General features: G+C 37.7%; 1 protein-coding gene across 2 annotated transcripts in view; it reads left to right on the plus strand.

Moving 5' to 3' along the window:
- ap1g1 (adaptor related protein complex 1 subunit gamma 1) overlaps positions 1-12,059 on the plus strand; it is a 39,391-nt gene that overhangs the window by 19,584 nt on the left and 7,748 nt on the right. For both annotated transcript variants that reach the window (XM_057852019.1, XM_057851925.1), the window contains exons 8-19: positions 3,907-3,987; positions 4,561-4,659; positions 4,752-4,807; positions 7,383-7,496; positions 7,600-7,740; positions 7,981-8,035; positions 8,142-8,264; positions 9,463-9,552; positions 9,626-9,750; positions 9,860-9,964; positions 10,083-10,224; positions 10,325-10,451. In XM_057852019.1, the coding sequence (XP_057708002.1) occupies positions 3,907-3,987; positions 4,561-4,659; positions 4,752-4,807; positions 7,383-7,496; positions 7,600-7,740; positions 7,981-8,035; positions 8,142-8,264; positions 9,463-9,552; positions 9,626-9,750; positions 9,860-9,964; positions 10,083-10,224; positions 10,325-10,451 (1,258 nt within the window). The remainder of the gene's footprint in view (positions 1-3,906; positions 3,988-4,560; positions 4,660-4,751; positions 4,808-7,382; positions 7,497-7,599; positions 7,741-7,980; positions 8,036-8,141; positions 8,265-9,462; positions 9,553-9,625; positions 9,751-9,859; positions 9,965-10,082; positions 10,225-10,324; positions 10,452-12,059) is intronic.

The raw sequence follows: 12,059 nt of genomic DNA on the forward strand, positions 1-12,059 counted from the left end.
GTTTACTAACGCCCGCATCTAGCTTTTTGTAGATGTGCTGCTAACGCTATCGAATCTATATTGCATCTTGTCCTATATAAATGATATCTACCCCAGGGGTTGCGTTAACCGAATATTTTCCGTCGTTGACCGGTTTTTTAAAACGGTGACGGAAAAAATTGAAGTCCATCTGTCATTTTGACAGGTTGCAATTCACACCCCAGACCACAGGGTGGCGAGTGAGCATATTAATTAGCTATTGTCTCTCTTGATGCATGACGTCGTTGGCCTTACTCGGAAAAATGTCAAGGCAACTGAGTGTTTGCCTGGCACGGCCAGACTGTTCTCCCTGTATTTTTCAAACACTGAGAGAAAAGTCTGGGACCCAGCCCATTAACGGCCTCTCGAGTAGGTACAAAATCAATCGACAAATCAGATTTGTTTATTTGCGTGACGTGTTCTTTACGAGCAACATCACTCTTGCGCGCCGAAAGTCGTCTCTACAACAACACGGATGGCGAACGAGAGAGCCAAGAATATGTTCCAATCCGCGTTAAATTCAGTTTTAAATGAGCTAAAACACATCGACACGAGTCATTGACAACAGTCTGTCTCGCGCTAGCCATGTTGAATAAACTCCGCTCTCCTCGTATGTTTACTTCCGCGCGCAAGTCCCTCGTCCTGCCCTCGTCGCTTTGCTAACGGCACGTCTGCCCGTCGTTGATTGGTGCACTCCGCTGTCTGTTTGCCTCTTGTTAAGCTTGTTCGGACAGAATATTAATTAAAAATGAATGAAAACTAAATACTATTGAATATGTCATTATTATCATTTTAAAAATGTAAGTGACGGGTAAAAATAGATTATGACTGGATTTTTATGACACTGTCAGTCAAAATGACAGACAACGAAAAAGTCTAGCGCAACCTCTGATCTACCCTAACATTATGTGGATGTACTTTGTAGCAGCTTTTCGGCAGCAGTCAGGTATGTTGTTGTGTTTTTTTTATCTCATGGCATGAGTTGAGCTAGAGCTGTGAGTTGAGCATTGGCATTACCTGAGGGGCCGGGTAATGAGAAGCATGATGTTTAGCTACGCTCGCTCCGTTCCTCATTGTCCCGAAGACCGCGCGGCGCGCTGAGTGTGTTGTACTTCCGCTTTACTTGGCATATTTCAATAATCTGAATTTGGATGTTTGTGAATCGTTCTCGAATCTTCCACGGCTGAATCGCGAATAATCTAAGAATCGGAAATTTTGCACACCTCTAGGAATGAGTATCGCCGAACAACACATAGTCAAAGCGGGCTGAAAAGACTTTAATTTTTTCATTTCATTAAAAAAAAAAAAAATATATATATATATATATATATATATATATATATATATATATATATATATATATATATATATATATATATATATAACCGACATGGTTAAAATTACGTCGCTCATTGTGAACCATCTCGGTAACGGTAAATTTTTGGTAAACCGCCCGGCTCTACTTCATTTAAATGTAGTGTACGTAGGTACTACAATTGTTCGGGTGTTCAAACCCGTTCAGGAGCTTTTGTGTCACACTCGTCAATTTACATGATACACTGATCAGTCTTAATGTCAATTTATATGATACACTGATTAGTCAATGCAGGTGTGTAAAAGTGCCCAATTTAAAATGCTGGTGCAAACATGTTACCTGAAACAACCGAGCACATCTGGTAATACAATAGGGCAAATGTGCTCATTTTTTAATACCTGATTCGGTAATACTGTAACAAATCGGGTTTCGTGTATTTTGCTGGTCACTGAGGTGAATCTGTTCATGGAACGCTCTTTTTCCATATTGAAATGGAACGCATACGCTGGTGCACAGGTGGGGTAAGAGAGGAGGAGAGTCCTCACGGGTTGGTAGCGTTGACATTTAGAATGAGAGATTGTTCATTAGTTTCGATGTTGTGAGAGCAATAAAACTTGAGAAAAAACACAAAAGAAATTAGTTCTTGCAAACGTTACAAAACTTTCTAAAGTTTTTAGTAAGGAAATGTGTTGCATTAATGCATCTGTATTTTTTATTGTGGTTGTTTAAAAGTACCTGGTGATTTTGTATATGATAGCTTGAAGGAAATTTAAAAAAAAAAAAAAAAAGAAGCTGTTTGTATACATAATCAACCAAAAAATAAGATGCATTTTAATCAGGCACTTTGACACATTGCGACTCCTTACGATCCTTAAGAAGGACACTTGTTTTACGGTTTGGAGTTGCACTTGAACGCAACACACACCGGTGTGTTTGCGAGTGTTTACTACATTGAGCGCAGCTACAGGTAGGCGATGTTAAACACTTTGTGAAGCATTATTAAACCTGATATGCTGTTAACTTGTAGGCGACACTACCACAGATGAGTCATTTTCCATGTCAATATGACTGATAAGGAGGGATTTTGTGAGTTTAATCAATTTGTTGTTTGTGTTAGCATGCTAGCGTTTAGCTGCTTACCACTTTACACTGCTGACAGTTGTTGGTGCTGGACTCTTTTGCAAATATTGTAAATACCCTAAAACTATTTTCCGCGCACTATAAAATAAATAAATAAATAAAAACTTACAAGATTCACACCAGTGTTGTGTTGTTTTAAACATTTTCTCATTATATGTACCTATTACATGGTTTTGTTTCCTCACCATAAAAGTCTCTTTTAAGAGCTGGGATTTGTATTGTTGCATTTATCTTATGCAAATTTGGTTGATTGTTAGGAACAGTCACGTATGTTCTGCATTTTGGCTAGAGTTGTCCGATAATGAATTTCTAACCAATATTCCGATCCGATACCAAATGGATACCAGTATATATGGTCATGGACTTAACATATTAATTATTTTTCAACTGTTCATCCTTTTAATTTTTGCACTATGAATGCAAATGGTCTGCTCATATAACAAATCCCAAGTATCTAAGTTTGGAGACATCTAATGGTTTAAGAAGCATACCTGCTGTGCTAAGCTGTGACCAGCCCTTGTACAAAGGCAGAAGGCTTCTGCATTCACTTTGAAGGCAACATGCACGTTGGCCCAAAACGGAAAATGAAAAACCGATGTCAATATTGTCCAATATCATTTTTCAATGCTTTTATCGGTACCTGATAATATCAGACAACTCTAATTTTGGCACTGCATTTTGCAATAGGTGCATGGACAGTGCATTGACAAAATAAAAAGAGGAACATATAGTATCCACCTCGTCCCAAATTTTTTTCCTATTCTGTTACACATAGGCCTACATCATGATACGTTATAGCATCGATAAATTTTTTTTGGGATGAATGATACATTTTCTTGAGATGAACAACATATGTAAGAATCTCAGAATTATGAAATCATTGGTACCATGTAGAAAATTCTTGTTATTTGGCTCCAAGTGACGCACTCCATTTATATTATTGTAGGAAGTACACTTGAGTTGGACGGACTAAATGCCATTAAGTGTTATTTTTGGTGTTGTGGAAATGGCCACCCTAACTGTGCTCTCTTATTTAGTTGAACTGCAAACTAAATCTAATTGGTTAAGTAGTTTGTGTAAGTGTCAAGAAAAAAAAAATCTGATTTCCCTGGTCGCTATCACTATATTATGATTATTCAAACATTCAGACGTTACGATACTGTTCACTTTTAATTCTCAGTACACTGTAATCCATTTCAATCATTTTTTTGTTGTTGTATTTTTTGTATTTTATTAGGATCCCCATTAGCTGATGAACACATCCGCTACTCTTCCTGTGGTCTGGGCAAAACATAAAACAGACAAGACATCAACATACTAATCAACATAGGCTATACTGTATATAAAAGAAAGAATGAATTCTTGGGTTAGGCCGCGGTATGTCATAATTGCATTTCATGTATGTTGACAGTCTTGCTCTCCCCCTTTCATAGGTGCGGATATTGAGACTACTTCGAATTTTAGGCAGGAGTGACGATGACTCCAGTGAAGCTATGAATGACATTCTTGCACAGGTTTGAATTGCTATTGCCTGATGTCTCATTTTTCTGACTATTTGTTTTTCTTATTTCAAACTATGCTGTGTGACATTTCCTTATCAAACCAAACATGCCCCTTTTCCTGTGTGAATCAGGAGTCCTTCCAGCAGCAGACACATTTTTCTTAGCAGATTATAGCTGTGCTCAGCTGTTTAATCTTATGAGAAATAATGGCAAGTAAAAGACAACAACATCAAATTGTCACAGAACAGCACAACAAGAGAATGAATCACACTGAAATAAATGCTGTATGAGGATAAAGAGTGATCCATCGTCTGAAAGACTGTTGATACATTATAATATCCGACAGCATTCATTACCTTCTGGTATTGTCGATTAGTATATTCCTAAAAATATCAATGTCATTAAGTCAGTATTGTTGTCCTTTAAAACTATCCTAAAATTAACTGCTAGAGTGCCACTTTTTAGGCATCTGGCAGTGATGCTGTCGTGAACAGACATTTTATTATTTGAATCCCTGAATAAACCGAGGACTCCCACCAGGTGTTGAGCCTTATGTCCTGTGCTTCATTTAATTCTTGACCACAGGTTGCAACTAACACTGAGACAAGTAAAAATGTGGGCAATGCCATTCTTTACGAGACTGTGCTGACCATCATGGATATCAAGTCAGAAAGTGGACTGAGGGTGAGCGAATTAAATTTAGAAAAAAAGTAAAAATGCGCTTTCATGGGTTTTTTTGTCTTTGTAACTAATCTGACAACTCTTTTGTGTTTCAGGTATTGGCCATTAATATATTAGGTCGATTCCTCCTTAATAATGACAAAAATATAAGGTAAGTTTTATATTTAAATGGGTTTTTCTGGCTTCTTGTTTGTCACAACAAAAACAGTGTTATTATGAAACTACTATTTTGGGGGCATATTTACATTTTTGCTCCCGTCACTGAATCTTCAGCCAAGCATGTCATGATACAGTGGTACCTCTACTTACTAACGTCTTTACAAACGATATTTTTAGGTTACTACAAGTTTAAATGAGAAAATATTGGCTCTTGTTAAGAAAGAAATTTCACGTTACGGGGCAAAAATACTATACAATACTGTAAAAGATACTTATGTACTTCCTGCTTTCCGCTTTTATATCCCGCTCCATAAGATCCTGCGGTTCATTGCATTAGTAGCACATCAGAGCATACAGTAGGTCTCCTCACGTTTTTGTGTGTCACGATGAGTGAGAGAGGCGATAGGCACCATCACTCTTGTGAAAGAGGACATTGCCTCACTCGAAAGGTAAGATATATTCTTTTTATTCTTTGCATTTTGTTCTATTATTAACTTCATTGCAGGTATTGACGGTCAGGTTAAAGGTTAGGTATATGCAATGATTCAAATGTGTTTGGCTGTTGTTTTATTCCGGTTTCACCCCATTTATAAAATTTAATGTGGTGTGTCGGTAGTGCTTGGAACGGATTAGGGCATTTACATGTGAAACGCGTCTCTATTTACGAAATTTTTGGGTTATGAGACTACTTCCAGAACCAACTGATGTCGTAAGTAGAGGTACCACTGTATTTGAATCATTACAGACATTAAGAAGGCCTTATGTCTCATTGACTGTCTATGGGCATTAAAGAGAAAAAAACTTTGGGGTCACAGAATTGCCCTTAAGGGACTGGATTAACTGACAAAAAGAATTTCAGACGGACTATTTCCGGTGCCTTGAAAAAAATGCTCAAATTTCCTCTACGGACGGGAAAGCAGGCGACATGACTTTATAATTGCTTTGGGAAAATGAATGGTTCCCTCATCCATGCAGAATTCCAAACCATTTCCTCATTCACATGCAAGCTAGAGCATTTTTCTAGAACCTCAAATATAGTTTTCTAGAAAAAAAAAATCTGTAGCTAATATTGTATATTACGACTTAATTGACAGGGTTTAGCGTATGTGTGCATAACATTTTCAAGTAGGACTGTCTAATACATTTCATAGCCAGTTTGGGAATCAATGATCACATATTAATTCACAAATCAACACATATGAAAAAGTGTATTGCTAGCTTTTCCAATATGATAATAATTTCTGAATATTGCAAAATTCAAAAGCACCTTACTTGTGCTAAAGAATTCTCGCTAATCAGACAGATGATGGATTTTTACAATACCAAGTGACTAGCACCCTACACCAGGAATGAAAAGCTCTTGTAGAGTAGCGCTATTAACTGCTAAAAACTAATTAGTACTACGACCACTCTTAAGACTACTTGTAGCTTCTACAATTTTTCTATTGCTCCACTTGATTCTACTCCTGTAATTAAACGATGTACAGTGAAATCTGATAAAGCCAATATTTTTTAAATTTTCTAATTAATGGCCTCATTTGCATATGAAAACTGTGAGTCATGAAATTCAATCATACACTGTATAGTGCTTGAGAATGTATCACAAAAGTGAGTACACCCCTCGTATTTCTGCAGATATTTAAGTTTATCTTTTCATGGGATAACACTGACAAAATGACACTTTGACACAGTGAAAAGTAGTCTGTGTGCAGCTTATATAATAGAGTTAATTTATTTTCCCCTCAAAATAACTCAAAATGTAGCCATTTATATCTAAACCCTTGGCAACAAAAGTGAGTTCACCCCTTAGAAACTACGTATATGCCTAAATGTCCAAATTGAGTACTGCTTGTCATTTTCCAAGAAAGCCCGCAAACAGTTTGCTAAAGACATGTCAAAACAACACATGGATTACTGGAACGATGTCCTATGGTCTAATGAGACGGGCGGGATTCCTGTGTACCGTCTTCAGAAGAGGCTTCCTCCTGGGTGACAGCAATGCATACCAATTTGATGTAGTGGGTGGCGTATTGTCTGAGCACTAACAGGCTGACCCCCCACCTTTTCAATCTGCAGCAATGCTGAAAGCACTCTTGTAACGAGTCACATGACATTTTGGAGTAAAAATGACAAGCGATACTCAATTTGGACATATAGGGATGAACGTAGTTTCTAAGGGGTGTACTCACTTTTGCTGCCAGGGGTTTGGATATTAATGGCTATATTTTGAGTTATTTGGAGGGCAAAATAAATTAACTCTATTATATAAGCTGCACACAGACTACTTTTCATTGTGTCAAAGTGTCATTTTGTCAGTGTTGTCCCATGAAAAATATACTTAAATATCTGCAGAAATGCGAGTGGTGGACTCACTTTTGTTATACACTGTAGATATCCTAGCTCAAGATGTCACACTTTTTATTGAAGAGTCTGAAAGTTTTTTTTCCAAAGGCCATTTTGTCAATACCGTGACTTTCCTATATTTCAATATATCATGACATAAAGTGTATCTGAAGAGAGGCCCGCAGAATAAAAAAAAACATACATTTTTAAACTCACCATTGCAGATATGTGGCATTGACATCGCTATTAAAGACGGTACAGACGGACCACAACGCTGTGCAGAGGCATCGGAGTACAATTGTGGATTGCTTAAAAGACCTTGATGTCTCTATTAAAAGGTAAAGACAATTTTCAGTATTTTGACTTCGAGGACGTTCGCTCGGTCCCCTTTTTACATAACTTTTGTTTCTGTCCTTGATCTACTTCTGACTGCTATTATAGACGTGCAATGGAATTGAGCTTTGCCCTGGTGAACGGCAACAACATCAGAGGCATGATGAAAGAGCTGCTCTACTTCCTGGACTCGTGCGACCCAGAATTCAAAGCAGACTGCGCTTCAGGAGTCTTTCTAGCGGCAGAAAAGTACGACATTGACACACATTGTCCTAACACATCGTAGCTGTGCTCCATTGTGTATGTAACGTGTATAATGCACCAGGACTTGTTAAAAAAGTTCGAAAAAATGCTGTGTGATGATAACGAGAGTGATCCATCGTCTGAAACACTGTTGATACAGTTAATTATCTGACAGCACATATCACCTTGTATTGTGTGTAGAAAACCTCTGAATCAGTGCCTGAAATGCCACTCTTTGCTTTACAGGTATGCCCCGTCAAAAAGATGGCACATAGACACCATAATGCGAGTTCTGACAACAGTACGTAAATAAGTCAAACATTTTTTGCTCTTAGAAATGAGTACTGGGAGCCATTTTTACTAATGGCTTACTCATATATTTTCTAATTCACATGTTCTCTTTGCAGGCAGGCAGTTATGTGCGTGATGACTCCGTGCCCAACCTTATCCAGCTCATCACAAACAGTGTCGAAATGCACGCATACACCGTGCAAAGACTTTATAAAGCCCTTCTGGATGACATTTCACAGGTCAGAACTGTGCTTTATGAATAATGGCTTGCATAATATAATTAATAGGTAGTGTTAGGGTAAAAGATGTTAGGAAAAAAAATAGATGTGCAAAAATTAAACCGATTAATCGACTAGCAAATTAATCGACAACTATTTTGATAAACAAGTCATCCTTTAGGACCTTCTTCACCTTGTCTAAATTCTTGAAATTATAACATATAACTTCTCAGTTGTAAATATCATCAGATTTCTTGATTGCATTTTTGTTCGGTCAAAGTAGGACAAGAACAAAAATACACATTTTTATCAATTTTCAGACATCTTGCTGTCTAAACTGGTTTCTTAATAAGGCTAACACATGAAACTAATAGACTAACATGAAATGGAATTACACTGGGTGCCATACATTTCTGAATATTTTTTTTTTTACTACTGTATGTATAAATATTATTTTAACCAAAACTTTTTTAACTTCTGCCCTAATTTAGCTGTTTGTTTTGTAAATTATGTGTAGGTTTTCGGCCCGAAATATTTGTAGCTTTGTAGCTAGGGAATCCCACCGACATCCCACCATGTTTTTGAAAAAAATGAAACTGAAATAAAAATTAAATGGGTTTAGGAATTTTGAAATCATGACTTATGTGTTCTCATAAGCCATTTATTAACAATAGTTAAGCTTAGTCTTACAAAAGGCGTAGTCTTGAAATATAGTTTCAATAAACAAAAATACGAGACAATTTCAGTGCAATTGCAGAAAGCTGGGACATGTTTGTTCACATAGTGATCATAAGATGTCTTCATTGCGCATCCAACCCTATTATAATAGCACTGTGGGGAAACCCAGATAAATATTTTCTGGGGTCATTGGCATCAGAGACTGAAGGCTAACAAATATGACATAAAAACAATACCATGGGATAAATTAAATCCCTTCACAGCAAGAGTATACTGTAGCTTTTGTGATTATTTTAAATTAGGTATTTTTTTCCCTGAATGTTTTATTCAAATAACTAAAATAGTTTTTGTTGAAGGGGACAGAAATCTGATTAATTTAGTTAATGCAACAGATAGTGGGTCAGTCAAGCACACATGGAGTAAATCCTGCCGATTTCAAAATTGCAATGTCTAAATTCACAAATTGATAAATTTTTCATTCCCAAGCAGTGTTTTTTTGTGAGAGGGTGGATGAAATGGAGTCTTGTTTTTATCTCTATAGCAACCTCTTGTACAAGTGGCATCCTGGTGCATAGGAGAGTATGGCGATCTACTGGTTTCTGGACAATGTGAAGAGGAGGAGCCCATCCAGGTACATAAAAGCTAAGGGAATAGGGCTAAACATGATGCAGGAAATATGACAAATCCTTCATTTTTCAAACAAGGTGAGTGAAGATGAGGTTCTGGATGTGCTGGAAGGGCTCCTCGTATCTAATCTTTCCTCGCCTGTAACTCGAGGCTATTCTCTTACCGCCATCATGAAGCTGTCTACTCGCTTCAGCGGTGTCAAGTGAGTCACTGGATTTCACGCTACGCGTAATGAGGCTTCACAGTGGAGAACTCATTTGGAAAAACACGCACCCGTGCTATATTCCTACTAACATTCAATTTTCTTTTAGTCGAATCAAGAAGGTGGTCTCAATATACGGAAGCAGCATTGATGTGGAACTGCAACAGAGAGCAGTGGAGTACAACGCACTTTTCAAGAAATACGACCACATGAGGTGCAATGAAAGCGCAACAAACACATCCAATACAAATAAGTGGAGCATTTAGTGGAATTGGGTCTTTTTCTCTTGGGGTTCAGGATGGTTCATCCTACATTTGCTTGTCTCCCCTCAGGCCAGCTCTCCTCGAGCGAATGCCCATAATGGAAAAAGCAGCCACTAATGGCCCCACAGAGATCGTGCAGACAAATGGAGAGACAGAACCTTCTGTTGGGGAACCCAAACATCCACCACCTGTCAGTCAGCCAGCCAACCAGGTAATCACACTTTCCTGATTTCCATGCTGTACAATAAATACCTAAATTGAGCACGTGTAAATGGTTAAGAAGATGACTCATTCAACACTTATTTTCCAAGGCAAATGATTTATTAGACCTGCTGGTTGGTAATGATGTGGTGCCAGTAATCCATACCACAGTGCCCCCGAAGCCTGCGTCATCTGGAGGAGAACTCCTGGACCTGCTGGTTGATATCTCACTAAGTGGTAGGATTCTACATATCTCACTATTTCAACAATTAAAGAACTGTCCCGTGTTGCTGACTATGGCTGGTTCTATTTTACACAAAATAATAGTAAAAGGACAAATGACATCTGGTATAAACGGGCTTCATGTGAAAGACTGTTGCTCTAAGTATTTAAGTTGACAAATCCTGTTTTTTTTTTTTAATAGACCTTATAATGGCGAAAATAATTTTTCCACAAATAGGACGCCGCTTACGAGCGCAGCCATTTTGTGACATCAGTACTACTCATGCATGCTGATAGACTTGAGAACAGGGGCATGTCATATTTACTAATGAGGTCACGAATCTGAAATACTTGCACTTGATAGGCTAAAATTGTACTTGGCTCGTTTGCCTGCACCAAGAGAGGAAGTATTGGTTATTTTATCAATTTTTACACGTCAAAAAAAATGAATGTTTTAAAAAAAATTTTTTTTTTAATTCATTAAACAAGATTGTTTCTGTTGAAATGCACATGATAAAGGTGTTGTCTGTCCCTTGCACATGTTTCTCAATGTACAAATATACCTAATTGACTGACATTTCCGGCGCTAGACGTCCTATCCATTTTGACTTGGATGGCTAGCAGTCTCTTCCATCCTCTGGCAATGGCAGCCAATGAATTCAGCTTTACGCAGCTTTGCTGTGGAGACTTGTTGATGCAAATTTTAATTTCCCATATGAACCTATCTAAAAGGAAATTACTTTTGGCGTTTTTCCTACATTATTAAAAACGTTGCTGTTGTCATTCAGCAGAAACACTAGCCCTGGGATCAGAATGACATAGAGAAGCACTTTTTTTTTTAATATAAATATAAGCCTTACTACTAAAGGGGTTCCAGATGGATGAGGTTCTGAGTTGTTAGTGAATTTCGCTTCGAGGCTGCTTAGGACTGAGTAATGTATGGGGCTGGAATAATGGCGTGTGAGATGGAAGTTGCCAAAATGACCTCTGCAAAATATATATTATTTCCTGCCGTGCTAAAGCAAAGAAGAGCTGCTCCTTGCTTACGCTTGTGTAAGACAAACCATGCCATGCTGCAAAAAATACTTAAATACCGTATTTTCCGCACTATAAGGCACACCTAAAAGCCTTCAATTTTCTCAAAAGCAGACAGTGCACCTTATAATCCAATGCGCCTTATATATGGATCAATATTGGTTAATCATGGCATGACATTCCCTTTAGTGCAACACCAACTAGTATATCTATAACGCAACCCTAACCACTGCTACTACTACTGCGCTTTATAATGCGGTACACCCTATAAATGAAAACAGTTTTAAAATAGGCCATTCATTGAAGGTGCGCATTACAGTGCAGAAAATACGGTACTTCAAATAATTCAGCTGTACCCAGGATCATCCCCTGATGTGCTAATAAGAAACTGTAGAGCATCCTTAAAGGGACAGACACATAATTCTGATGCATAATAATAGTGAAAAACATTAAAGCCAGTATCACTTCCAATGCCAGTGAATGCGTTAACCTTGAGTTAGTACAATAAATTTTGATATGTCATAAAAGGGACATTACATAGCTCGATTCTAGGACGTGTCATTTGGAACAGATTTTTCCTGTTTATTT

Source organism: Corythoichthys intestinalis, chromosome 1 (assembly GCF_030265065.1).
Source record: "Corythoichthys intestinalis isolate RoL2023-P3 chromosome 1, ASM3026506v1, whole genome shotgun sequence".
NCBI lineage: Eukaryota > Metazoa > Chordata > Actinopteri > Syngnathiformes > Syngnathidae > Corythoichthys > Corythoichthys intestinalis.